The sequence below is a fragment of the Bufo gargarizans genome, unplaced genomic scaffold (genome assembly GCF_014858855.1).
Source record: "Bufo gargarizans isolate SCDJY-AF-19 unplaced genomic scaffold, ASM1485885v1 fragScaff_scaffold_432_pilon, whole genome shotgun sequence".
NCBI lineage: Eukaryota > Metazoa > Chordata > Amphibia > Anura > Bufonidae > Bufo > Bufo gargarizans.
Genome location: NW_025334115.1, coordinates 183,871 through 211,432, shown reverse-complemented (window position 1 = coordinate 211,432; position 27,562 = coordinate 183,871). Strand labels below are relative to the sequence as shown.

The following is a 27,562-nucleotide window of genomic DNA, read 5'->3' as shown; positions in this document are numbered from 1 at the left end:
CTATAATCTTTCTTATCTCAGCGTTCTGGGGCCACTGTCAAGAGAAGATTCTTGCCCCCACATTTTGCAGACAGAATGTACGCAAAACCTTAACTGGGCACTAACTATGGTAAAGATTGGTCTCACAAACACAGAGGCTCATCCACCGCACGCAATACAGGCTCTTTGGACTCTTATGTACAGAAATATCAACCTCCCTCACTCTACATCAAATCACTCAAAGCAGTCTTCCCTAAGAAGAGACATGGAAAGGGACCTCTCCCACCAACCAACAGGAGATGGAAAGTGACGCGGAAGATTCACAGACCGATAAAGGCCTCCCCATATCCAGAGCCTCCTTAGGGAGAGCCCTAGATAAAGCTTTAGAACCAGTGGTAAAGGAACTTCAAGATATCAAACAGGATGTCAGAAACATTGGAGGGAGAGTAGAACAACTGGAAACCACACAATCCCACTAACTACACAGAGGCTGCCACGTCAACCTTCAACTGCTGCCGGACTCATATAAATAAAATAGTGAACTGGATGGAAGATCAGGAGAACAGAGCTAGACGAAACAACCTACCCCTAAAGGGTATCCCTGAATCTGTACCGCCGGAACCCCTACCAGATACAGTCAAACAAATCATCTCCATCCTGGAGGACTCTTACCCATTAGAGATCTCTATTGAAAGGGCCCTAAGAGCCAAACCCCCATCTTCCGACCCACAGAGAGATATAATTTGTCACCTCTTTCACTCAAGAGTCAGATGATATCCTGCACAAAGCTAGGACGAAACCACCGGCCCGAATTGAAGGTTTCACCATATCCATCTTTCAAGATCTAGCGAGAGTAACCCTCTCCAAAAGAAATATCCTAAGACCACTGACGGAAATCCTGAGAAGGAGAAACATTCCCTACAGATGGCGGTTCCCTTTCGGCCTCTCCATGACACTGGAAGGAAAGAGACCGATTCTAAGAGACCACTCGGAGCTGCCTGAGATCCTTCAATTACTGAAGATCACAGATCTCGACATAGCGGACTGGTCCCCGATACAAGGCCTGACAGCCATGTCTACTATACCACCGCAGACACCATGGGAGTTAGTGGGAGCAGAGAAACGCGGCAGGACTTTTTTCTGGTATCTTCTATTTGTTGTTTGCTTCACAATAAAAAAAAATCATCTTCAAAGTTGTCGGCAGGTTCTGTAATTACATGAAGCAAATCCTCAAACAATCCATGTTAATTCCAGGATGTGAGGCACCAAAATATGAAAAAAGTCAAGAGGGGTGAATACTTTTGCAAGGCACTGTAATTCATGCTCTATGTGTCACGTGTTAAACCTGTACCACAGATGTATTTGTTAATCTTTTTGAAAAATAATAAAGAGAGAATTGAAAAGATAAGAAGCAGATCAAGGTTCTGGAGTGGCCTAGCCCGTCTCCAGACCGTAATCCAATAGAACATCTTTGGAGGGAGCTGAAACTCTGTGTTGCTCGGCGACAGCCCCGAAACCTGACAGATGTGGAGGAGTGGGCCAACATCCCTGTGTCTGCAAACCTGGTGAAGAACTGCAGGAGACGTCAGACCTCTGGAACTGCAGACAAAGGCTTCTGGACCAAATACTAACACTGATCGTCTCAGGTGCTCAGATACTTCTGTTCAGCAGCAAAGACAAAATCTAAAAATCCTACAACGGGATTTCCTGATTTTTTTCTTTAATCCGTCTCTCAGATGGGAGCGCTCCTACAATGTGGATTTCAGACCCTCCACGATTTGTAAGTGGGAGAACGTGCAGAATCGCAGGGTGTCCAATACTTCTGTTCCTCACTGTACATAGACCAGGAATCTGTGACCGACGCCTCATCGTACACATAACATCCATCCCTTCAGCTGTTTCCACACATGGGGTTGTTCAGAGCCAGCATGATGGGAGTTGTAGTTTTGCAGCTGCGGTCAGTTTTGGGTTGCACTCACCTTCCTCCCCTTGTGGGGTCTCCATGTCCAGGGGGATGCTGTGCAGGTCACTGATAGAGTCCACGGCCAGCAGGTATACATTACCCTGAGCGGGGGAGGGTCCCAGGGCACAGACCGGAACACTCGCCATCGGACAGAAGGATGGAGACTGAGGGTGGTGAGGAGCCTGCACAATGAGGGTCCAGGGATGCGGGAGGGGCGCTGCCAGGCCCTGAGAGCGTGGACTATTATTGGGATAAGTGGAATGTTTGGGAGGATATAAATAGCCGGAGCGCCGCACAGACACCGGCACAATGCCCGGAGCTTACAGAGGTCTCACTTCTGGGAAAGTCGGTGGACAACCATCACAGCCTCCAATGCAGCTCCCACCACCTAAACTGCCATGACAGTAAGACCACCCGCCTAATATCCTGTCACCTCTCCTCTCTGACCCGTCATGGCCTCCACCTGTCCTATGAGCTGCTCGGTGCGGCCTCCGTGGATCCTACAAATGATGATCAGATGGGATCACCTCGATCTCTGCTGTGGGGTACTTGTCTGTACAGTGGTCAGGTAGGCGTCACAGCCACATGGTGGCAGGACAAAGGTTTCCAGCAGAAGATTACACTGCCTCCACCGCCATGTCTCCTACCCAGAGTGCACCTGGTGCCATGTCTTCTCCAGGTAAGTGACACACACCTCCGGCCTTCCACATGATTTAATGCAATTCCTCAGACCAGGCCTCCTCCTTCCATAGTGCACCTGGTGCCATCTCTCCCCCCCCTCGTAATTGACGCACTTGGCCGTCCACCTGATGTATATGTGTCCCTCCTATATCACACCTGGTCCCATCTCTTCCCCAGATACGTGACGCACATGCCCGGCCACCTGATTCCTCAGACCAGGCCGTGTCCCTCCTATATCACACCTGGTCCCATCTCTTCCCCAGATACGTGACGCACATGCCCGTCCACCTGATTCCTCAGACCAGGCCGCGTCCCTCCTATATTGCACCCGGTCCCATCTCTTCCCCAGATACGTGACGCACACGCCCGGCCACCTGATTCCTCAGACCAGGCCGCGTCCCTCCTATATCGCACCCGGTCCCATCTCTTCCCCAGATACGTGACGCACACACCCGGCCACCCGATTCCTCAGACCAGGCCGTGTCCCTCCTATATTGCACCCGGTCCCATCTCTTCCCCAGATACGTGACGCACACGCCCGGCCGTCCACCTGATTCCTCAGACCAGGCCGTGTCCCTCCTATATCGCACCCGGTCCCATCTCTTCCCCAGATACGTGACGCACACGCCCGGCCGTCCACCTGATTCCTCAGACCAGGCCGTGTCCCTCCTATATCGCACCCGGTCCCATCTCTTCCCCAGATACGTGACGCACACGCCCGGCCACCTGATTCCTCAGACCAGGCCATCTTCTTCTATTGCCCCTCGGGGTCATATGGGGGCGCTCGGACCGGCCTGCGGCTACTTGGCTCCATACACAGCAAGCTGTGATGCCCTGTGCGTCCTGACACCGATCAGCAGCAGGAACGTTGAGAAGTTCTGTGGGATCGGACCCGTCGGCTCGCCTTCACCCCCCATTTCAGTGAGTCTCCTGGTAGGTACTGACCCAATCACATCACGCCGTGGCCTTACTGTTCAGATCCTTACGCTTCCTCATATTTCCTGCTCCAAGATCTGACAGAGCAGTCGCTGCCTAATATTCCCCCACAGGAAGACGCCATTGTACTGTTCCACCACGCAGGTGTTTGCATCAGATATTACAACCCCCATCAGACAACAGACTTTGCGTTTTTGTTTTTTCCATCTTTATTATCAGACATCTTTGGCTTGTCACCAAAAATAATATTAAATTGACCGTATAAAATCAATGCAGCCATGACAGAAGGGGAGGGGCCAGAGTAAGGCCACGCCCCCAGGCACTGACGTGAAGACGGAGGTGTCACATGACTAAGGCGGTGGGATAGGGTTAAAGAGCATTTCCCGCAGCTCCCCAGTAATATAAATCCTGGGGGCGTTCCCTCCACTCAGCAGTTTCTTCATTACATCCTTTTCTGGGAAAGCTGGGTGATTGCTATGGCCGCCACTGCAGCCGACACCGAGATTTCCTCAGAAGCTGGAACCGAGCAGAACTATAAGGATGAACAGCGACGGAATTATAAACCACCGGGGGGAGGGAATGCTCTTTACAGGATAACAACCCCAATCATCCAGAGTCTAATGTGACCGCACCATCCGACCGCACGGGAAGAGAAGCACATCAAATCTGTACAAAAATAAATAAGTCTAACTCTTAAAAAGATCTCAAAATAGCAGCCCCCCCCCCCCCCCAAATATTAAAAATACCATTCTGATGTCTAAGAATTCTGTGCGGGGTCCTATAGAAGAACGGTCACCGCCGAGCACCAGTACTGGTAGAACCGCCATCAGGCACTAACAATACCGTCACATCCTGCATTATACTCCAGAGCTGCACTCACTGTTCTGCTGATTGTTACTGGAGACAGTCAGCAAGCTCCTGTACACAGCGCTCTGGCATTAAGCTCCCGTCCTGTAATACACGTGGGGCCGTTAGTTGACTGTGGTGAAGAATACAAATCAGCAGGGACAGCTCTGTGCAGACAAGTCGGGAGTGCTGGCAGATTCCAGCTCTGAAGCTGCAGCCCTGCTGTATAAATATATTCCGCACCTCTCTGCAGGCGGAGGATATGATCGGCACACACCCCTGCACGGCCGTGATGACGTCATGTTGATCGGGTGACAATTTTCCATTTAGAGAAAGGGGACACCCTAAAGGGCTCATCTATGGGTGGAGGCCCCGGCCACTGGTACTTAAGGGGCGGGGGAGGGTAAATGACAAAGCCACAATCACAGACTTTTGGTGATCGGAGCAGCTCGTCCTGTAGGGGGCGCAGCAGCAGATTGCCGACGGAGCGCAGGTTCGGTGCAATTCTGGGCCCTGCCTCCGGGGGAGGGTGAACTACAAGAAACAAAGTATAGAGAAAAGGAAACATTGTAACCCATAGCAACTCCAATAGTTCTATAGGCAGCCCCCCTCTCCTCCGCTGCGCTCGGCACTATGGGTGAGGGTCACCTATAGACATACAGCGTCGCCCCCCCGGCTAAAACCCACCCAAAAGACTTCAAATATCAGCAACGGCAGGAGACGATCCACAAAGGGTTAAAAAGCAGCGTGTTCCCTTTAAAACCTGTTTTTCCTTTAAACTCTATTAGACTCTCTCAGTGGTGACTGCTGCAGAGAGGGAGGCTGCAGTGTAAAGCACCGTGGTGAGGACAGAGCACGGTCCCAGAAGTGTCTGTTCTCTTCCAATTGATCAATTAAAAAAAAAAAAAAAAGTCTTCATAAAAACGTCCATCCGGTCAGTCCGCCAGGACAGCGGCATTTATAATCAGAAAGGCGCAACGCTCTGGGCTGCAGATCATCGCACCAGCATCACAGAGATATTAAATAAGAAGTCAGTGAAGGACCTGGCGGCCCCGGAGGATCAGCGCGCTCAGAAGACGTCCGCTCGCTTGTCTCGGACCCGGCTCCGCGCTTTTGTTCTGGCTTTGAAAGCGGCAGAGTTGAACATATGCTGAGGAGAGAGAAGAGGTAGAAATGAGCCAGCAGGGAGAGGCGAGGGTCTGCAGCGCTCCTAGGAAACCAGCAGCACTATGAATACAGCTCTGGAGGCAACAGGAGTATACAGCGCCATCCAGGGTCAATATAAGCCATTTACCCATCATGCTGCGCAGTTTCATGTGTAGAGGGGAAGGAGATGCCAGGACTACGTGTTTCAAGGCCACCATTTTTAAGATCTGTGCTTGCTGTCAGTGACAGTATTAGCTATACTTTGAGGCCAAGACCCAGTGTTACTCACAGCTGTGGGTTTGTTACAGTGTATAAGCAATCCTCTACGAGTGGAACACAGCTGCAGAATAACAATGTGTCTTGTTCTGAATGCCAAGCTGGGTACACGGATACACTGTAACAAACCCTCAGCCACTGGCTGTATGTTTCTGTTCACTGACTGCAAGAAGAGATGTCTTAGCACATTACAGTCGCGGTTTTGTCCTCCGACCCCGGGTCTCACCTTCTCCACTCTTGAGATTTTACTTGCTTTGATTGCTGCGGCGTCCAGGACCAGCGGGGGCCCCAAGGAGAAGATGTCTCTGAGGACCTCGTTGTGCTGTGGGACAGAACGGCGGGTTAGTCTGCAGTCTGCGTGCACCCGTCAGGGCTCAGCGGGCATGACGTACCTGTAGGTGATGGCGCACTCCTGAGCCCAGCGCCTCCTTGAAGGTGCTGTACGTCCTCCGGCGCGCCCAGCTGTCCACGTACATCACCTCTAAACCAAACTTGATGGTCTCCTCATGGCACTCGCTGCTCTGTGGAGGGAGGAAGGCGTCATACAGGGTCCATCCGGTGCTGCGGCGGCGCCGTCTGCGGCCCCTGCACCTCTTACCTCAATGTAGTGCAGGACGTCCCGGAAGATGGAACGCTGCTTCCTGCGGTCGTTCTTCGCTCGGTACTTGTTGCTGTCGGTGGCCAACTGCTTCAGCGTCACGCACAGCGCGTCCGTGTCCTCAGAGTAGAAATCCTCCTGTGGGAAGTCGGGGAGATCATGGGATACACGGCTCCTACACGTGAGCGGCTGCAAACACGGACTACGAGGCCTCACTTACATCCAGATCACGGGCCAGCTCGTAGAGGAGCGCGAGGGACTCGCCAGCAGCAATGCGGAGACTGACGCTCTCACAGGCCAGGACGCCAGACAAGCGGGGGAGGTGACTGCAAGACAGGAGATGCCCGGGTTATACCAGCCGTACATATATCATTATATACAGGAGATGCCCAGGTTATACCAGCCGTACATATATCATTATATACAGAAGATACCCAGGTAATACCAGCCGTACATATATAATTATATACAGGAGATGCCCAGGTTATACCAGCTGTACATATATAATTATATACAGGAGATGCCCAGGTTATACCAGCTGTACATATATAATTATATACAGGAGATGCCCGGGTTATACCAGCCGTACATGTACAATTACATACAGGAGATGCCCAGGTTATACCAGCTGTACATATATAATTACATACAGGAGATGCCCGGGTTATACCAGCTGTACATATATAATTATATACAGGAGATGCCCAGGTTATACCAGCCGTACATATATAATTATATACAGGAGATGTCCGGGTTATACCAGCTGTACATATATAATTATATACAGGAGATGCCCGGGTTATACCAGCCGTACATATATAATTACATGCAGACGATGCCCGGGTTATACCAGCCGTACCTATATAACTTTATACAGGAGATGCCCGGGTTATACCAGCTGTACATATATAATTATATACAGGAGACGCCCAGGTTATACCAGCTGTACATATATAATTATATACAGGAGATGCCCAGGTTATACCAGCTGTACATATATAATTATATGCAGGAGATGCCCGGGTTATACCAGCCGTACATATACAATTACATACAGGAGATGCCCGGGTTATACCAGCCGTACCTATATCATTATATACAGGAGATGCCCGGGTTATACTAGCTGTACCTATATAAGGAGATGCCCGGGTTATACCAGCCGTACATATACAATTACATACAGGAGATGCCCGGGTTATACCAGCTGTACATGTATAATTACATACAGGAGATGCCCAGGTTATACCAGCTGTACATGTATAATTACATACAGGAGATGCCCAGGTTATACCAGCTGTACATATATAATTACATACAGGAGATGCCCGGGTTATACCAGCTGTACATATATAATTACATACAGGAGATGCCCGGGTTATACTAGCTGTACCTATATAAGGAGATGCCCGGGTTATACCAGCTGTACATATATAATTACATACCGGAGATGCCCAGGTTATACCAGCATGGTTCTGTTCGCACTCACCCCTCCAGTGTCTTCTGGATCCGGCTGGCAGGGCAGATGGTGAGCAGCAGTGCCCAGGACTGGATGGCAGAGCAGACCAGACCGTGCTGTGATGCTGGGGCGCCGCTGTTCTCCGAGTACAGCAGAGTCAGTATTCCCTCCAGGACGCTGAGACAGGAGAGGAGATCCTGGAGGAGAGGAGGGGATCACATTACACCTTCTCCTCGGACGGCTCTGGCTGTAACCCCTGACCCATGTACTGCGCCCCTCCCCCGGCACTAGTGTGTAATATCTTATTATGGAGAAGCGTCATACCTCTACATCAGCGGCAGCAATGAAACAGCACAGACCGAGAGCAGCGGCGCACTGTGAGGAAGAGAGGAGAGCGATGAGGAGCATGTCACATTCAATACAACCCTGCACCGATCACAGGGGGCGCTTACACTCTGCCGAGCCGGCGGCGCAGCGCTGGAGTCCGTCAGCAGGGTGATGAGGAGCGGCTTCAGACTGTGGAAGACGTCTTCACCTTCAGAGCCAGAGCCCAGCTGCACACAGAGAAGAGACAGCACCGAGGCCGCCAGAGACTGCTCCTCGTCCTTCCCTAGGAGACAGGAGGAGAGCGTTACATGGCTGCTGAGGTCACCGCTGATCTCTAGTGAATAGATAGGCGGCATTCTCAGGGATGTCACCGCTCATCTCTAGTGATGGATAGGCGGCATTCTCAGGGATGTCACCGCTCATCTCTAGTGATGGATAGGCGGCATTCTCAGGGATGTCACCGCTGATCTCTAGTGATGGATAGGCGGCATTCTCAGGGATGTCACCGCTGATCTCTAGTGATAGATAGGCGGCATTCTCAGTGATGTCACCGCTCATCTCTAGTGAATGGATAGGCGGCATTCTCAGTGATGGCACCGCTGATCTCTAGTGAATGGATAGGCGGCATTCTCAGTGATGGCACCGCTGATCTCTAGTGAATGGATAGGCGGCATTCTCAGTGATGGCACCGCTGATCTCTAGTGAATGGATAGGCGGCATTCTCAGTGATGTCACCGCTGATCTCTAGTGAATGGATAGGCGGCATTCTCAGTGATGTCACCGCTGATCTCTAGTGAATGGATAGGCGGCATTCTCAGTGATGGCACCTCTCATCTCTAGCGATGGATAGGCGGCATTCACAGTGATGTCACCGCTGATCTCTAGTGAATGGATAGGCGGCATTCTCAGTGATGGCACCGCTGATCTCTAGTGAATGGATAGGCGGCATTCTCAGTGATGTCACCGCTGATCTCTAGCGATGGATAGGCGGCATACTCAGTGATGTCACCGCTGATCTCTAGTGAATGGATAGGCGGCATTCTCAGTGATGTCACCTCTCATCTCTAGCGATGGATAGGCGGCATACTCAGTGATGTCACCGCTGATCTCTAGTGAATGGATAGGCGGCATTCTCAGTGATGTCACCTCTCATCTCTAGCGATGGATAGGCGGCATTCTCAGTGATGTCACCGCTGATCTCTAGCGAATGGATAGGCAGCATTCTCAGTGATGTCACCGCTATAGTGATAAGCGGCACTGAACACCGTTAGACGTACCTTTTTTCAGACAGCGTTCCAGCGCGTCCGTCAGGGTGACTCGCCGCTCTGCGATGAAGTCGGCCAGGACCTGAGATGACAGGGCGAGCCGCAGGCTGCTCAGGGCGGTCACTCGGGTCTTTGCGCTGGAAGAAGCATTGACACAGGTCGGCTCAGTAGTCACGAGCCCCAGGATTCTTCCCTGCTCCACAGTCCCGACACCTCACCTCTTGTCTGTCAGACGGTCGATGTCTTCCTTCAGCTTGTCCTCCCGCTGCTCCTGAGCAGACGTAAAATCCTGGGTGTCGCTGCCTGATGGGGGTTATGGTTATGTTAGACTTCTCACTGTCTGTGAGCAGCTATGCATATAGTGCCGCCCTATGACAACACTTCTGGACTCACCCTCCTCGGCCACGCTGACGCTTTCACTGGCGCTGCTGCAGTGGCTGAGGATATCACTGGCGCCCTCATCCTCGCTGGCCTCCGAGTCTGCCCGAGTCCGGGACCCTGAGGTGGAAGAGAACGCAGGAGAACAGATCAATGGCGGCCACAGAGGAAGAGCGGAAGCTGAGCACAATCAGCCGGAGGTTGTGCAGACGCAGGAGCCTCCCTGTCCCCTTATTTCAGAGGACTGCACCTTTAAAGAGGCTTTCCTCCACAAACAGCGCCACCCCTGTCCACAGGTCAAGTGCGGTATTGCAGCTCTGCCCGGTTGACTCCACTGCAATACCAGACACAACCTGTGGACAGAGGTGGTGCTGTTTTTGGAAGAAAGCAGCAATGTTTTTCTAATCCTGGAGATCCCTGTCTGGACATGCTCAGGCCGGTGTCTCATGCTGGGGCGAGCTGCACTACACGTCACACAAGCTCCGTGCCCTGGGGCCGAGGTCACAGACACCATTCTGGAGCCGCTACTACAGGAGCTGCATAGTAATGTGTCCTGGAGGACGCGCTCCCATGACATCGGGGTGACAGTCCCTGCACCCCCCCTCTATAAGGACCTCGCAGAAGCCCCAGCGCTGCAGAAGACACGGCTCTGCTACATCCAAGCACCTCTGTCTACACTGGATACATGCAGATCCGGCCGGTTTGCAGAGCAGAGGGTTTGTTACAATGTATGCAACAGAAACATCAGCAGCACAAATCTCCCTCCTGTCCGGCCGATGGCTCTGAAACCGACACATTGTAACAAACCTAATAGATGAGTCATTAGGGACAGAAGACCTGCCGCCAAGATGGCCGCCTCCGTACGCAGCAGACGCGGTGTGTCAGCAATTCCACGTATGAATGACTTTTACGAGAGTGTCCCGCCGTGCGGCTGTTGGCGGAGCCGGGTGCACAGAGACTTCTGGAGCCTGTCACTCACCCCCAAAGCCCCCATTTTGTGAAATTGCTGCACAAACCGAATGAAAGCAGAGAAAGGACATGAACGCGAGCGGCGAGGGTCACATGGCCAGCGGCACGATACAATGCGTGCGGACGTGACCGCCTGGCATCAGCCCTGGCACATTACTGGCCATGTGCCCGGCTCCAGATGCTGCTGGGGTCAGTGTCCTCACGCCACGTGCAGCTACAGTCCATGCATTTCCCGCGGTGCAGGCAGGGGGCGCCATGCAGGGAGGCGACGGGCACAGGCCCTACCTTTTATCTGGTTCAGTTTATCCGAAACCTTCAGCTGCAGCAGCTCCCGCCTGAGAGAGCCTGCGGGTGGGGGAGGGGACAAACAAGAGGTCACAGGGTGCAGGGGACAAGCGCCAGTGGACCTGAGGGAGCCGGACGGCGGCCGAGACCGATCCGCTACATGAAACAGGATCTACCAAGTCTTACATACCCTCCCCCACAAATGTATAAACCCGAGTCTATAGCGAGTCCCAGGGCGGCCCCCATGCACCCGGGCTATGGGCCCCAGTGCCGCCCCCGTGCACCCGGGCTACGGGCCCCAGTGCCGCCCCCGTGCACCCGGGCCCCAGTGCCGCCCCCGTGCACCCGGGCCCCAGTGCCGCCCCCGTGCACCCGGGCCCCAGTGCCGCCCCCGTGCACCCGGGCCCCAGTGCCGCCCCCGTGCACCCGGGCCCCAGTGCCGCCCCCGTGCACCCCGGCTACGGGCCCCAGTGCCGCCCCCGTGCACCCCGGCTATGGGCCCCAGTGCCGCCCCCGTGCACCCCGGCTATGGGCCCCAGTACACCCCGGCTATGGGTCTCAGTGTGGCCCCCGTACACCCAGGCTATGGGTCTCAGTGCGGCCCCCGTGCACCCCGGCTATGGGCCCCAGTGCCGCCCCCGTGCACCCCGGCTATGGGCCCCAGTGCCGCCCCCGTACACCCCGGCTATGGGCCCCAGTGTGGCCCCCGTACACCCCGGCTATGGGCCCCAGTGCCGCCCCCGCGCACCCCGGCTATGGGCCCCAGTGCCGCCCCCGCGCACCCCGGCTATGGGCCCCAGTGCCGCCCCCGCGCACCCCGGCTATGGGCCCCAGTGTGGCCCCCGTACACCCCGGCTATGGGCCCCAGTGCCGCCCCCGTACACCCCGGCTATGGGCCCCAGTGTGGCCCCCGTACACCCCGGCTATGGGTCTCAGTGTGGCCCCCGTACACCCCGGCTATGGGTCTCAGTGTGGCCCCCGTACACCCCGGCTATGGGTCTCAGTGTGGCCCCCGTACACCCCGGCTATGGGTCTCAGTGTGGCCCCCGTACACCCCGGCTATGGGTCCCAGTGCCGCCCCCGTGCACCCCGGCTATGGGCCCCAGTGCCGCCCCCGTGCACCCCGGCTATGGGCCCCAGTGCCGCCCCCGTGCACCCCGGCTATGGGCCCCAGTGCCGCCCCCGTGCACCCCGGCTATGGGCCCCAGTGCCGCCCCCGTGCACCCCGGCTATGGGCCCCAGTGCCGCCCCCGTGCACCCCGGCTATGGGCCCCAGTGCCGCCCCCGTGCACCCCGGCTATGGGTCTCAGTGTGGCCCCCGTACACCCGGGCTATAGGTCTCAGTGTGGCCCCCGTACACCCGGGCTATAGGTCTCAGTGTGGCCCCCGTACACCCGGGCTATAGGTCTCAGTGTGGCCCCCGTACACCCAGGCTATGGGTCTCAGTGTGGCCCCCATACACCCAGGCTACGGGTCTCAGTGTGGCCCCCGTACACCCAGGCTACGGGTCTCAGTGTGGCCCCCGTACACCCGGGCTATGGGTCTCAGTGTGGCCCCCGTACACCCGGGCTATAGGTCTCAGTGTGGCCCCCGTACACCCGGGCTATAGGTCTCAGTGTGGCCCCCGTACACCCAGGCTATAGGTCTCAGTGCGGCCCCCGTACACCCAGGCTATAGGTCTCAGTGTGGCCCCCGTACACCCCGGCTATGGGTCTCAGTGCGGCCCCCGTACACCCCGGCTATGGGTCTCAGTGTGGCCCCCGTACACCCGGGCTATAGGTCTCAGTGTGGCCCCCGTACAGGGGTCAGTGAAGGTCTCGGACGTCCTGTTACAACATATGCTACAAGTGACGGCCACAAAGTATCCAGACCGCAGTCGCCCATCCCCGATGCCTGCCTCGCGCGGCACCCTGGCCGCTGCCCGTAGCTCTTACCCCGGCTGGCGCTGCCCTTCTTGGGGGCCGCATTGCTCCTCCGGGCCCGAGGCATGGTTCTGAGCAGCTGTCAGCGTGTTCCACTCTACACCGGGGCTCGGCGGCCGCACACACTCCCGGGACTCGTAGTTTTCTGATCGCCACCGCCAGTCATCCAGACCAAGATGGGAACCACAACTCCCGGCAGCACTCGCGGCTCTCTGCGGCACGCAGCACTCGGCGCTGGGCATGCCGGGAACTGTAGTAGGTATTCGGGTGGAGAAAATACATCGACCAGAGAGCAAGGCGGCGCCGCGGGCCGTCTCCTAGCAACCAAGCGCGGGAATCCAGAGAGCGCGCGGCCGGAGGTGTGGGTACGAGCTCCCTGAGGAGAGGATGGCTGTCCGTCCGTCCGTCCTTATATCTGTCTGTCTGTCACAATAATTTTATGGCTTTTCATTCACTTATCTCACAATTCATATTACATATATGCTAACTCCGGTTGTCGGTTGTCGGCCCCGCCTCTTTTTCAGCGGCCATGTTAGTAACTGGAGAGGTTGGTTTGAAGCCAGCTGTGCGGACACTGCCAAAAAGAAGTGTGGGTCACTTACATCTGTTTTCCAGCTCTCCTCTTGCTGTCAGTGAATGGAAACTACCATTGTACAGGTCCTGTCCTGAGGGTCCCAGTGTTTTGGCGGCACTGACCCCCCCCTGACCTTGGAGTGGACACTTCACTGGCAGGAGCTCCGGTCCCCACTGATTAACCCTTTCATTGACGCGGTTCAGAGACGGGCGCCGTCTGCCATCAGTTCTGGGGACATACAAAGGACCGGCCTCTCCAGCGTCAAATACGGCCGCGAGCGTCCGCGTGGAAGCCGAAAGCTGTGGCCGCAGTCAGCAAGGGGTTAACGCCAGGCGCCTCTCACTATAACGGCGCCATCAGACCGGCCCTCGCCACTAGATGTCACTGCTGTACTACAACCACCATCATCCGTGACCTCCCGCGGTATCCTGCTATGTGCTGAGGTTTTTACGCACATCGCACCAGACCCAAAAACGTGAAGATGTATGGAAGTGGTGGCCATGGGTGGTCGGCTCCATATTGGGGGTTGTAGTGCACTGGAGCAAGGAACTCTCACCCTCCACAAGATCTGATGAGTACATGTACCTGGCGGTACTTTATATCCTCTAGTGGTGGACGGTGACACTTAGCGCTCTCACTCTGACGCCGTCTTTTCGTTATGGCGCAGTATGGCGGTACTTTATATCCTCTGATGGTGGACGGTGATACTTGGCGCTCTCACTCTGACGTCGTCTTTTCGTTATGGCGCAGTATGGCAGTACTTTATATTCTCTGATGGTGGACGGGGACACTTAGCGCTCTCACTCTGACGTCGTCTTTTCGTTATGGCGCAGTATGGCGGTACTTTATAACCTCTGATGGTGGACGGGGATACTTAGCGCTCTCACTCTGATGCCGTCTTTTCGTTATGGCGCAGTATGGCGGTACTTTATATCCTCTGATGGTGGACGGTGATACTTAGCGCTCTCACTCTGACGCCGTCTTTGCGTTATGGCGCAGTATGGTGGTACTTTATATCCTCTGATGGTGGACGGTGATACTTGGCGCTCTCACTCTGACGCCGTCTTTGCGTTATGGCGCAGTATGGTGGTACTTTATATCCTCTGATGGTGGACGGTGATACTTGGCGCTCTCACTCTGACGCCGTCTTTGCGTTATGGCGCAGTATGGTGGTACTTTATATCCTCTGATGGTGGACGGTGATACTTAGCGCTCTCTGATGCCGTCTTTTCGTTATGTCGCAATATGGCGGTACTTTATATCCTCTAGTGGTGGACGGTGATACTTAGCGCTCTCACTCTGAAGCCTACTTTGCGTTATGGCGCAGTATGGCGGTACTTTATATTCTCTGATGGTGGACGGTGACACTTAGCGCTCTCACTCTGATGCCGTCTTTTCTTTATGTCGCAATATGGCGGTACTTTATATCCTCTGGTGGTGGACGGTGACACTTAGCGCTCTCACTCTGACGCCTTCTTTGCGTTATGGCGCAGTATGGTGGTACTTTATATCCTCTGATGGTGGACGGTGACACTTAGCGCTCTCACTCTGACGCCTTCTTTGCGTTATGGCGCAGTATGGCGGTACTTTATATCCTCTGATGGTGGACGGTGATACTTAGCGCTCTCACTCTGATGCCGTCTTTTCGTTATGTCGCAATATGGCGGTACTTTATATCCTCTGATGGTGGACGGTGATACTTGGCGCTCTCACTCTGACGCCGTCTTTGCGTTATGGCGCAGTATGGTGGTACTTTATATTCTCTGATGGTGGACGGTGATACTTGGCGCTCTCACTCTGACGCCGTCTTTGCGTTATGGCGCAGTATGGCGGTACTTTATATCCTCTGATGGTGGACGGTGACACTTAGCGCTCTCACTCTGATGCCGTCTTTGCGTTATGGCGCAGTATGGCGGTACTTTATATCCTCTGATGGTGGACGGTGACACTTAGCGCTCTCACTCTGACGCCTTCTTTTCTTTATGTCGCAATATGGCGGTACTTTATATCCTCTAATGGACGGTGACACTTAGCGCTCTCACTCTGATGCCGTCTTTTCTTTATGTCGCAATATGGCGGTACTTTATATCCTCTGGTGGTGGACGGTGACACTTAGCGCTCTCACTCTGACGCCGTCTTTGCGTTATGGCGCAGTATGGTGGTACTTTATATCCTCTGATGGTGGACGGTGATACTTGGCGCTCTCACTCTGACGCCGTCTTTGCGTTATGGCACAGTATGGTGGTACTTTATATCCTCTGATGGTGGACGGTGATACTTAGCGCTCTCACTCTGACGCCGTCTTTGCGTTATGGCGCAATATGGCGGTACTTTATATCCTCTGGTGGTGGACGGTGACACTTAGCGCTCTCACTCTGATGCCGTCTTTTCGTTATGGCGCAATATGGTGGTACTTTATATCCTCTGGTGGTGGACGGTGATACTTAGCGCTCTCACTCTGATGCCGTCTTTTCGTTATGGCGCAGTATGGCGGTACTTTATATCCTCTAATGGACGGTGACACTTAGCGCTCTCACTCTGATGCCGTCTTTGCGTTATGGCGCAGTATGGTGGTACTTTATATCCTCTGGTGGTGGACGGTGACACTTAGCGCTCTCACTCCGACGCCTTCTTTGCGTTATGGCGCAGTATGGCGGTACTTTATATCCTCTGATGGTGGACGGTGACACTTAACGCTCTCACTCTGACGCCGTCTTTGCGTTATGGCGCAGTGTGTTCTTTCATAGTATTTTTATTACGTTGTGCTTCTCTGGAGGATAATAACACGAGGTTTGGCCTGACGTGGGGGCACAGCAGGGGTACATGATGGCGCCGGTCTTGCTGACCCCCACCTCTATGCCGCTTGGCATTGCCCATTCAGAGGACTTGATTTTCTCCTTCTGTTCCTTAGCTGCTTGCTGTGGATCAGCTGCTCACATCCAGGTGATCGCCGCCCCGTGTGACGGATGGAAATGCTCTTTTTGCTTAGGCTACTTTCACACTCGTGTTTTGTGCAGATCCGTCATGGACGGATCCGTTCACATAATACAACCGTCTGCATCCGTTCAGAATGGATCTGTTTGTATTATCTTTAACATTGCCAAAATGGATCCATCTTGAAAGTCAATGGAGGATGGATCAGAAAACGGATCCGTCCCCATGGACTTACATTGTGTGCCAGGACGGATCCGTTTGGCTCAGTTTCATCAGACGGACAAAGCGGAACGGAGACAAACTGATCCATTCTGAGCGGATCCTTTTCCATTCGGAATGCATTAGGGCAAAACTGATCCCTTTTTGACCGCTTGGAGAGCCCTGAACGGTCCCCTCACTGCAGGGTAATGAGAAGTAACCCTTTATTGTCTGGCTCTCGTCTGTGTCCCCCGCACAGCACCTGTGCAGCAGGTGTTCTTTCATGTCTGAGCAGTGCCGCACACGCCTGTGCACACACATACATGTTCCTTAGAAGACTCTCTACGTGTCCGGTCCAGGGAGGCCTTTGAAGTGAACGTGGATGAGTCAGCCTTGCTTCTGAATCCAGACGTTCCCCTTTGAAGCTCATCCAGCTCTTTCTTCTGACATGTGCGGACTTCGTGGGCCGCAGACATCCGTGAAGGAGACGGGAAAGGTTCTCTGAAGTCTGTCATTGAATAGCACTGCGTGTCACCACCAGGGACCTACCGCCGATACCACCAGCTGGTGTACCTGCCGGTTATCAGGAGACTGGGTAATGCTAGTACTTGTAGTCCTGAAAAGGGTGACCATGAAGTTTAGATCTCATGGCAGTGCATGCTGGGACTTGTGGTTCACCACACCAGATGAAAACCAGTCACCAGTGTCTGCTCCAAGGCTTTGTAATCTCCTCATTGTGTTAGAGCTCGTAGGTCTCGCTGCCTGGCTGGATGTACCGCGGCAGGATCGCCATATGTTATACGTAGGTTGTGCGGTCGAGTACACGCCTGTACACTGATAGGGTTAAATCTGTGGAGGCCCCCCCCCCGCCTCCCATTTATGTAGTATAATGATCATGCTGCGCTTTCTGGACTGATGACCCCCCAATTGTACTGCATTAAATCTGCGCCACAAATCCAGCACATGTGAACGCAGCCTAAGAGCGCCAGATGCCACCCCAGGCTCTGTGAATAAAGGGGCTGTGATCTTCCGCAAACAGTGCCACGCCTGCTCCTGGGCTGTGTCTGGTACTACAGCTCAATGTGAGGACAGGTGGGGCGCCGTTTTCGGAAGAAGGCCGCCATGCTTTTCAAATCCTGCTCTGCTCCTTTAAGGGTTTCCTTTTCTACGACTCTCTTAATATACCTTGTTTTAGTTTAATGTCATACACTTGTTGTCATTGAATGGAACATACTTGTACATGCAGAGGCTGCAAGCCCCTATCCCAAGCCAGTACTTATCACACAGCTGATGGGCCTGCACAGTGTACCAGTGCAGGCGGAGTCTGAGGGCCAGTTCTAGATGTTTAATATAATAAGTCTCGGAATCCCCAGCGCCTCTAAATAATTGCTTTTATTGTGTTAACACCTCATCTTTCCAGTCCTCACACAGTATCATCCAGGACCGATGACCAGCCCGGGCCGGCCACGTAGACCTGTAGCAGCAGAAAGGGTTAATTTATATTATAAAGATATTTACACTAACAAAAAATAATATTCTGGACCATGGAGCATATACCATATGATGGCGGAACTCGCGCCGCGGATAAATAGTTATATTACAGGAAGAGATGCTGACCAGCCGGGACAAACGCAGACAACTCTCATCATTGTCACACAGCCCTTAATGATACGGAAACACGCGGCATCCATGAGAACGGACTGTGCGCCTCATCACTCTCCTCAGGTCGCTTTCCTGCCTCTTCGAGAGAAAGGTATTCCTGACGATTTGGCCGCGTTGTGAAGTTACAGGATATAATCGGAGGTCTCCGCGTTTCGAGCCTGGCGGCTGTGGAGATCGTGTCACTAATATTTCAGCCCCTTTTTCTTGGTTTGTCACATTATCCTATGACCAGAGGAGGTAGCGACACGTTGAGCACAATGATGGGAGTAGTTATTAGAGGCATGACAACACCCACACCAGCGGGTGCAGATCTTTTGCTTCCATTTGGGGCTTCTGTCGTCCCTCGGGTCATGGGATCAGCGGCCATGGTCGTATAACCTCGGACTCTGTATTCTGCATCCTGTGACCATTTCATGGGCAGAGCCCCTCGTCGGCGCGGTGTGGTGCCCTAGGGTGATTGGAGTGCTTATAAATAGGGTAACCAGGCGGGTGACCGAGGCCTGGGCTCACATAGGACGCACTGTTCCCACTGTGACCATACATAGTGATGCCCCCCGCCCGGCTCCATGTACAGTTAAAGGTTTGTATGTGCAGGAGATGAGGGCACTTAACTTGGGGCACTTCGGGGTCCTCGCTCAGCCCTTTGGCGTTCATGCGTCCGACGACTCCGCACTTTTACCTTATCCTCCAAGTGCTTCCATTTTTGTGCTTTTGCTTTCATACTATGTGGAGGCAGTGGCCTTCCGGGGCCCTTCGATGGTGGTAGCTGTGGTGCACCATGTGGCCCTGGAGGATGGGATGTCCGGCCCTTACGAGCCCACAGCTCCTCGCACATTTGCTCTCCTTTAGACCCTGGCTGCTGAACGAGCCGCATAAACTCCTGGTACCACCTCATCTGCGGCACATGGAGAGCACCCAGCGACTCCTCCACTGAAGAAGGTGGGACGACCTCTAGGTTTAGCTGCAGTAGGAGCTGCGTGAACCCGTGCTCTGAGGAGTGACACAGGTAGATGCCGGCATCACGGCGCATCACGCTGCGCAGGAGGACACCACGATCCGTCTTTATTACTCGTTCATCAAACTGCACCTAGAAAGAAGAAAGTGACATTTTATACTGAACCAGCAGGGGGCAGCAGGGAGATGTCAGGCCCGGCACCCTGAGAACAGACTGCAGCTTTGGTAGTTACTGGAGCAAAAGACATGCTATAAGCCCAAACCAGTACAAGGTGCATAAGGAAAGGAGATGATCGTCAGATATGGCGCATCAGAGCAGACCCCAGAATTTGCTGGACAAGCGGCTGTACTGGCGTAATACCATGGACATGTGCAGGGATGTGACCAGATATAACCTCAGGTAAGTGGTTTTCAAGATCTTTCTGATTTCTGGATGAGCAGACCCCCGCTCCCCGTATCTTGTAAGGCACAGTATTTCTTACATGTTTCCTGGGGGTTTCAGGTGCCTTTTGATGGATCCATGTGACTTGAGCTCGTAGGGATTTGGGGAGACACTCGAGGAAGACTGTGCTCCCCTCCACCCCGTACAGGCGCTTCTTCTGTATGCTGAGCCTCTGCTGCTCTGTATGGAGGGAGGATGATGGGTAGATGTTACCAAGCGGTCAGCTGCTGCTGGTCAGGAGCAGTAATGGGGCCTCTTGTCATATCTAGGGGGCTCTTACACATTGGAGCAGGGGACACTAAACTCACCTCCAGAACACAGTGTATTGGGGTCACCGTTCCTGACGTCCTGACGACGAGACCTCCTGCATAAGATAGAAGTACAAGTTGTATTTTGGAACTCGTCGCTGTGGCTCCCCTGGACAAGAACCAACCCTCGCAGCAGATGAGGGTTGGAAGCTATAAGGGGGGATATCTAAGGGGTGGGTGGGGGGGGGGGGCAGTTATGTTTTTGGCATTGGTCTCTTACCGCTTGGTGTTGGGCAGGTAGCGGGTACAGCTGGCCCCATCCCAGGCACAGTATGGATCTCTGGCCAAGCAGCACTCGGCACAAGCCTTTCCATAGATCCCACAGCGATGCAGGGGCACCTGGGAGACCCCGCTCACAGACCCGATATACAGTTGTTGCTGAGGAGAAAGCAAACGCAATGTCAGGAAATGAGGAGCAAACACTGGGTGAGAGCAAACGGCAAGGATTCTTACCCGCTTAGACGAGAGCTGCATGCTGGTGACAGGGGCCGCGTTCTGCTCAAAGAGGAAGAGGCAGTCATGTAAGAAACAGCCAATAAGAGGCTCAACCGCCCCCCTGACATCACACACCGCCACAGCTGATGATGTCACTCAGTAGTTGTCTCTGGCTGTAGCAATGTCTACCACCCTGTAGTGCAGGGGTCTTGGTTGCACTGCAGCCTGGTGAACCTGATGCCTTACCTTGAAGACCTGAAGCTCCTCCAGCACCAGCTCTTCCCGCTCATTCCAGCTCTGTTTGGGCACAGAGATCACTTTCAGAACGGTGCCCACATCTGGCAGAGAGAAAGCGTCGGATCAGAGGGTGCAGGGTACCTTACTGACACTAAGAGCCTGCAGCCTGACCTCTCACCTGTGCCAATGAACATGACGTCGTATTCTCCGTCCGCAGCAGTCACCCTGTCCACAGCCAGCCGGGTGGAGGTGAAGTCCGCATGACTGTGCAGGAAGATCGGCCTCCCACTGCCAGGAGTTACAGGGTTAAACATGAGTGGGTGATTCCGTGCGAACTGCAGCACATCGTCTGGAAAGTTCTTCGTGGACTCAAAACTCCCGAAGGTTTTACTGGGGCACTAGAAACATGATCATATATTGTGATATCTGTCAGACCCCAACGTAGGAGTCGTCAGTAGGATCACCTACCATCCCCGGGCGAGGGTACGGCACTCTGCCTTGATACGACACCCACTGGTAGTTCGGGCCTTCCTTGTGGGCAAAGGGTCCCAAGAAAGCTCTGCGGACGTCATTCATGGTGTAGACACAAATCGCAGAACCACGGAAAACAGAGCTGAGGGGCGAATATACAGGATAAGTAATGTACACAGTGACTGCACCAGCAGAATAGTGAGTGCAGCTCTGGAGGATAATGCAGGAAGGAACTCAGGATCAGTACAGGATAAGTAATGTGTGTACACAGTGACTACACCAGCAGAATAGTGAGTGCAGCTCTGGAGTATAATACAGGATGTAACTCAGGATCAGTACAGGATAAGTAATGTATGTACACAGTGACTGCACCAGCAGAATAGTGAGTGCAGCTCTGGAGTATAATACAGGATGTCACTCAGGATCAGTGCAGGATAAGTCATGTATGTACACAGTGACTGCACCAGCAGAATAGTGAGTGCAGCTCTGAAGTATAATACAGGATGTAACTCAGGATCAGTACAGGATAAGTAATGTATGTACACAGTGACTGCACCAGCAGAATAGTGAGTGCAGCTGTGGAGTATAATACAGGATGTAACTCAGGATAAGTAATGTATGTACACAGTGACTGCACCAGCAGAATAGTGAGTGCAGCTCTGAAGTATAATACAGGATGTAACTCAGGATCAGTGCAGGATAAGTAATGTATGTACACAGTGAGTGCACCAGCAGAATAGTGAGTGCAGCTCTGGAGTATAATACAGGATGTAACTCAGGATCAGTACAGGATAAGTAATGTATGTACACAGTGACTGCACCAGCAGAATAGTGAGCGCAGCTCTGGAGTATAATACAGGATGTAACTCAGGATCAGTACAGGATAAGTAATGTATGTACACAGTGACTGCACCAGCAGAATAGTGAGTGCAGCTCTGGAGTATAATACAGGATGTAACTCAGGATCATTATAAGGGCTTATTCACACTTCTGTATTGGGGTCATCCCACAATGTCTACCTTTCATATCCTCCTCCTTCTCCTTTCGCTTTCTAAAACTTAACATGGATAAAACAGAATTCATCATCTTTCCCCCATCTTGCTCAACCCCCCAACAGACCTATCTATCATGATCAATGGCTCCGCACTCTCCCCAGTCAACCAAGTCCGCTGCCTCGGAGTGACCTTGGATTCTGCCATCTCCTTCCGACCGCACATCCAAGCCCTTTCCACCACCTGCCGCCTCCAACTCAAAAACATCTCCCTCATTCGCGCTTTCCTTAACTTTGAATCTGTGAAAATGCTTGTACATGCCCTCATTATCTCCCGCCTAGACTACTACAACACTCTCCTCTTGGCCTTCCATCTAGCACTCTCGCACCCCTCCAATCTATCCTCAACTCTGCTGCCCGACTAATCCCCCTCTCACCCTGTTACTCCTCATCCTCTCCCCTCTACCAATCCCTTCACTGGCTCCCCATTTCCCAACGAATTCACTTCAAAGTACTAACAAATGCATACAAGGCCGTCCATAACCTGTCCCCCCCCCCTACATCTCTGAGCTACTTTCCCGATACCTCCCCACACGCGATCTCTGATCCTCACAAGACCTCCTTCTCCCCTCTTCCCACAATCGCCTCCAGGATTTCTCCCGTGCATCCCCCACACTCTGGAACTCTCTACCCCAACATATCAGACTCTCACCGACAGTGGAGACCATGAAAAGAAACCTGAAACCCACCTCTTCAGACAAGCCGACAACCAGTGACCCTGCTGCCTCTATACCGCCATGACCAGCTTCACCCGCACCTACTGTGTCCTTCTCCACCATGTAGATTGTAAGCTCCCACGGGCAGGGCCCCCTCTCCTTCTGTACCAGTCTGTAACTCGTCTTGTTCGTGCTTAGTGCAATTGTCTGTATTATGTATGTGCACCGCTTATCATATGTACAGCGCTATGGCATGAATGCGCTTTAATAATAAATAATAATAATCTGCAATTTGTGTCAGTATTTGAAAGCCAAAACAATTATAATTTTTCTCTGTATCCCTAGCTGTGGCTTACAGATACTGATGCAGAATGCCGCCATATTAGTGAGAGCTCAGGATATGTAACTCCTTGTTTTTGGCCGTTATGTATAGATCATACGTCCAGTAGATGCAGGTTACATAGTGACCTCTCTGCAGACTGTACAGCTGTCGCCTTACCTGGAGGTGGAGAACAGAGCGTATATCAGCGGATTCCTCCTGTCCCGGGTTTGCAGCAGGAAGACGTCTTCTACACGAGAGAGACATGGACATTGCTCGTCAGGTGAGTTTGGTTCTATTTTTTTAACTTCTTTTGCAGAAATTTTAAGGTCACAGTAAACTTGTATGAAAGTAAATAAGATGTTTTTAAACATAGAAGCCTAGAATGTGTCGGCAGATAAGAACCATTTGGCCCATCTAGTCTGCCCCATATATCTGAATACTATGGATAGCCCCGGCCCTATCTTATATGAAGGATGGCCTTATGCCTATCCCATGCATGCTTAACCTCCTCCACTGTATTTGCAGCTACCACTTCTGCAGGAAGGCTATTCCCTGCATCCACTACTCTCTCAGTAAAGTAATACTTCCTGATATTCCTGTTAACCCTTTGCCCCTCTAATTTAACACTATGTCCTCTTGTAGCAGTTTTTCTTCCTGTAAATCTTCTCTCCTCTTTTCCCTTGTTGATTCCCTTTATGTATTTAGCAGTCTCTCTCATCTCCCCTCTGTCTCGTCTTTCTTCCAAGCTCTACATGTTAAGGTCCTTTCATCTTTCCTGGTAAGTTTTATCCTGCAATCCATGGACCAGTTTAGTAGCTCTTCTCTGAACTCTCTCCAAAGTATCAGTATCCTTCTGGAGATATGGTCTCCAGTACTGAGCACAATACTCCAGATGAGGTCTCACTAGTGCTCTGTAGAGCGGCATGAGCGCCTCCCTCTGTCTACTGGTAATGCCTCTCCCTATACACCCCAGCATTCTGCTAGCATCTCCTGCTGCTCTATGACATGGTCTGCCTACCTTTAAGTCTTCTGAAATAATGATCCCTAAATCCCTTTCCTCAGACACTGAGGTTAGGACTGTATCACTGATTGTATATTCTGCTCTTGGGTTTTTACGCCCCAGCTGCATTATCTCGCACTTATCAACATTACATTTTAGTTGCCAGATTTTTGACCATTCCTCTAGTTTTCCTAAATCCTTTTCCATTTGGTGTATCCCTCCAGGAACATCAACCCTGTTACAAATCTTTGTGTCATCAGCAAAAAGACCCACCTTACCATCGAGGCCTTCTGCAATGTCGCTGATAAAGACATTAAACAATATGGGTCCCAGAACGGATCCCTGAGGTCCCCACTGGTAACAAGACCTTGGTCTGAATATACTCCATTGACTACAACCCTCTGTTGTCTGTCCCTCAGCCACTGCCTAATCCATTCAACAATATGGGAGTCCAAGCCCAAAGACTGCAGTTTATTGATAAGCCTTCTATGTGGGACAGTATCGAAAGCCTTACTAAAGTCTAGATAAGCGATGTCTACTGCACCTCCGCCATCTATTATTTTAGTCACCCAATCCAAAAATCTATAAGATTAGTTTGACATGATCTCCCTGAAGTAAACCCATGCTGTCTTTCATCTTTCAATTCATGGGATTTTAGATGTTCCACAATCCTCTCCTGAAGTATGGTTTCCAGTAATTTCCCCACTATTGATGTCAGGCTTACTGGCCTATAGTTGCCCGATTCCTCGCTACTACCTTTCTTGTGAATGGGCACAACATTTGCTAATTTCCCATCTTCTGGGACGACTCCTGTTGCCAGTGATTGGTTAAATAAATCTGTTAATGGTTTTGCTAGTTCACCGCTGAGCTCTTCTAATAGCTTTGGGTGTATCCCATCAGGCCCCTGGGACTTATTTGTAGTAATTTTAGACAGCTGACGTAGAACCTCTTCCTCTGTAAAGACACATGCATCAAAAGATTCATTAGTCTTCCTTCCTAACTGAGGGCTTCTCCTTCACTTTCCTTTGTAAGAACTGAACAGAAGTATTCATGGAGACAGTCGGCTAGTTCTTTATCTTCTTCCATATACCTTCCTTCTTTTGTTTCTAATTTGGTAATTCCTTGTTTTAGTTTCCTTTTTTCATTTATGTATCTGAAGAATGCCTTATCGCCTTTTTTCACTGACTGAGCTCATTTCTCTTCTGCCTGTGCTTTAGAAGCTCTTATAACCTGTTTGGCCTCTCTCTGCCTAATCTTCTAAATTTGCCTGTCAGCCTCGTTTTGTTTTGTTTTATAATTCCTAAATGCTATCTTTTTGTTTTCAATGATTTTGGCCACTTCTGCTGAGTACCACAGTGGTCTCTTCCTTTTTTTGCTTTTACGAACAAGCCTAATGCAATTTTCTGTTGCCTTCAATAGTGCCACTTTTGAGTAGTCCCATTTCTCCTGGACTCCAATGAAACTGTTCCAGTCTGATAGGGACTCGTGTACCACTAATCTAATTTTAGAAAAGTCAGTGTATCTAAAATCTAAAACTTTTTGTTTTTGTGTGGTGTGACTCTGTACTTATAGTAAACCACACTGACTGGTGATCACTAGATCCCAAGCTTTCCCCTACAGTAATATCAGATACCAAATTCCCATTTGTGAATACTACATCTAAAATGGCCTCCTTCCGGGTTGGCTCCTCCACTATTTGCTATAGAGATAATCCCAGTAGGGAGTTTAGAATATCTGTACTCCTGGCAGAACTAGCTATTTTGGTTTTCCAGTTTACATCTGGAAGATTGAAGTCTCCCATAATGATAACTTTCCCCTTCAAGGTCATTGTAGCTATTTCCTCAACTAGTAGATCATCTAATTCTTTGACTTGGCTAGGTGGTCTATATATCACACCTACACGAGTTACCTTATGATTATCAAGCTGCAAGGTAACCCAAACTGACTCTAAATTGTTCTCGCTAACTTGTATTCGATTTAGATTTTATGCTATCTTTCACATACAGGGCCACCCCTCCCTCTTCTTGCCTTCTCTGTCTTTCCTGTATAGAGAGAACCCTGGTATTGATATATCCCAGTCATTACTCCCATTGAACCACGTCTCAGTAACAGCCACTACATCTATATTCTCAGATGCCATTATAGCCTCAAGTTCATTGATCTTATTCCCTAAACTGCGAGCATTTGTAGACAAGACTCTGAGCTTGTCATTTCTTAACCTTTGGCCTCTTCTGGCATTGTTCCGGGGGGCAGTCGGACTGCTGGATTATCACTCTTTTGCTCCCCTTTCCTAGTTTAAATGCTCCTTAGCAAATACTTGGAACTGTTCACCGAGGACATTCGTTACCTTGAGAGAAAGATGCAAACCATCTTTCTTGTACAGTTCTTGTCCATTCCAACAAGAGCTAACATGAGACACAAAGCCAAACCCTTGGTTCAGACACCATTCACCAAGCCATACATTGAATTCCTTAATGCGCATCTACCCTAAAGCTGCATGTATTTGTCTGCAGTTTCCCGTTGGGGGCAGATGAGACGGTCGTTATCTTTACACGTAACGCGCTGGTACCGCGCTGCAGGAAAGCGTCACTTGAGATTGTCACTGGCTTTTATGTGTCAGGTTAAGGTTTGCTGCGCCTGTTAGTATGGCAGTGAAACTCTCCCGACTTCATCGTCATGGAGGGATGATTTCTTATGTGTTCTCCTTCGTCTATACCCTATCCTATACCCTTTGTCTATATCTTTCTATGCTTTATAGCTATTGGGGGAACTACAACTCCTATCATGAGCCCCAGGTTGTAGATTGTAACCTGTATTGTGGGCGCTGCCTTGTGGTCACATGTAATGTTTAACCGTGGCTCCATAAAATCCGTCAGCCGTGTCCTTGCGGCGTCCTATTGCATAGTTACCAATAAATACTCACTGAGCTCGTCAAAGTAAGTGTCGCCCCCTGCGTCTCTCCCGGGCACACTGCACACGAGGCGCGCCTTCAGGAACGTGGTCCATTTGTTCACTAATGTGCGCTGGCCGCCCAGGTCGTTCTGTAAGACACAACGGACCGTGATACTTTCTAATGGCCGTACATGACCTGGAGGATGACGGTGGAGACAAGCCTCATGTCCTTACCCGGCAGATCTGCCCGATGCGGGCGTAGGACTGTTTCACCCCTCCCAGGCCCTCCACCGGCCACTCGCGGAAGAAGAAGTAGATTTTATCATCGTCTGGGTTCTCACTCTCCGGAATCCAGAAAACTTTAACAAACTTTGGTTCTGAAAAAGCAAATCGGGAAAA

General features: G+C 51.8%; 2 protein-coding genes across 7 annotated transcripts in view; both read right to left on the bottom strand.

The window, feature by feature from the left end:
* Positions 1-3,744: 3,744 nt before the first annotated feature.
* Positions 3,745-13,196, bottom strand: IFRD2 (interferon related developmental regulator 2). Of its 2 annotated transcripts, XM_044273151.1 has the most exons (13): positions 13,040-13,190; positions 11,106-11,165; positions 9,867-9,971; positions 9,692-9,776; positions 9,486-9,610; positions 8,334-8,491; positions 8,206-8,256; positions 7,912-8,078; positions 6,646-6,751; positions 6,426-6,563; positions 6,220-6,348; positions 6,054-6,149; positions 3,745-5,555 (listed from the first exon to the last, which is right to left on the bottom strand). In XM_044273151.1, the coding sequence occupies exons 1-13, from the start codon at positions 13,092-13,094 to the stop codon at positions 5,475-5,477; spliced, it is 1,356 nt and encodes a 451-aa protein (XP_044129086.1). In that variant the 5' UTR covers positions 13,095-13,190; the 3' UTR covers positions 3,745-5,474. The 2 variants fall into 2 exon arrangements, with proteins under 2 accessions (XP_044129086.1, XP_044129087.1); XM_044273152.1 differs by lacking the exon at positions 11,106-11,165 and having other exon boundaries at positions 13,040-13,196.
* Positions 13,197-18,058: 4,862 nt separating this feature from the next.
* The window catches only part of SEMA3B (semaphorin 3B), a 31,030-nt gene continuing 21,526 nt past the window's right edge, over positions 18,059-27,562 (bottom strand). For 2 of the 5 annotated variants that reach the window (XM_044273146.1, XM_044273147.1), the window contains exons 8-18: positions 27,398-27,540; positions 27,195-27,312; positions 23,449-23,518; positions 21,240-21,384; positions 20,950-21,169; positions 20,781-20,872; positions 20,553-20,594; positions 20,320-20,477; positions 20,100-20,155; positions 19,832-19,971; positions 18,059-19,482 (exon numbers count right to left, since the gene is read on the bottom strand). In XM_044273146.1, the coding sequence (XP_044129081.1) occupies positions 19,003-19,482; positions 19,832-19,971; positions 20,100-20,155; positions 20,320-20,477; positions 20,553-20,594; positions 20,781-20,872; positions 20,950-21,169; positions 21,240-21,384; positions 23,449-23,518; positions 27,195-27,312; positions 27,398-27,540 (1,664 nt within the window). In that variant the 3' untranslated portion in view covers positions 18,059-19,002. The remainder of the gene's footprint in view (positions 19,483-19,831; positions 19,972-20,099; positions 20,156-20,319; positions 20,478-20,552; positions 20,595-20,780; positions 20,873-20,949; positions 21,170-21,239; positions 21,385-23,448; positions 23,519-27,194; positions 27,313-27,397; positions 27,541-27,562) is intronic. The other 3 variants (XM_044273149.1, XM_044273148.1, XM_044273150.1) reach the window with 2 other exon arrangements.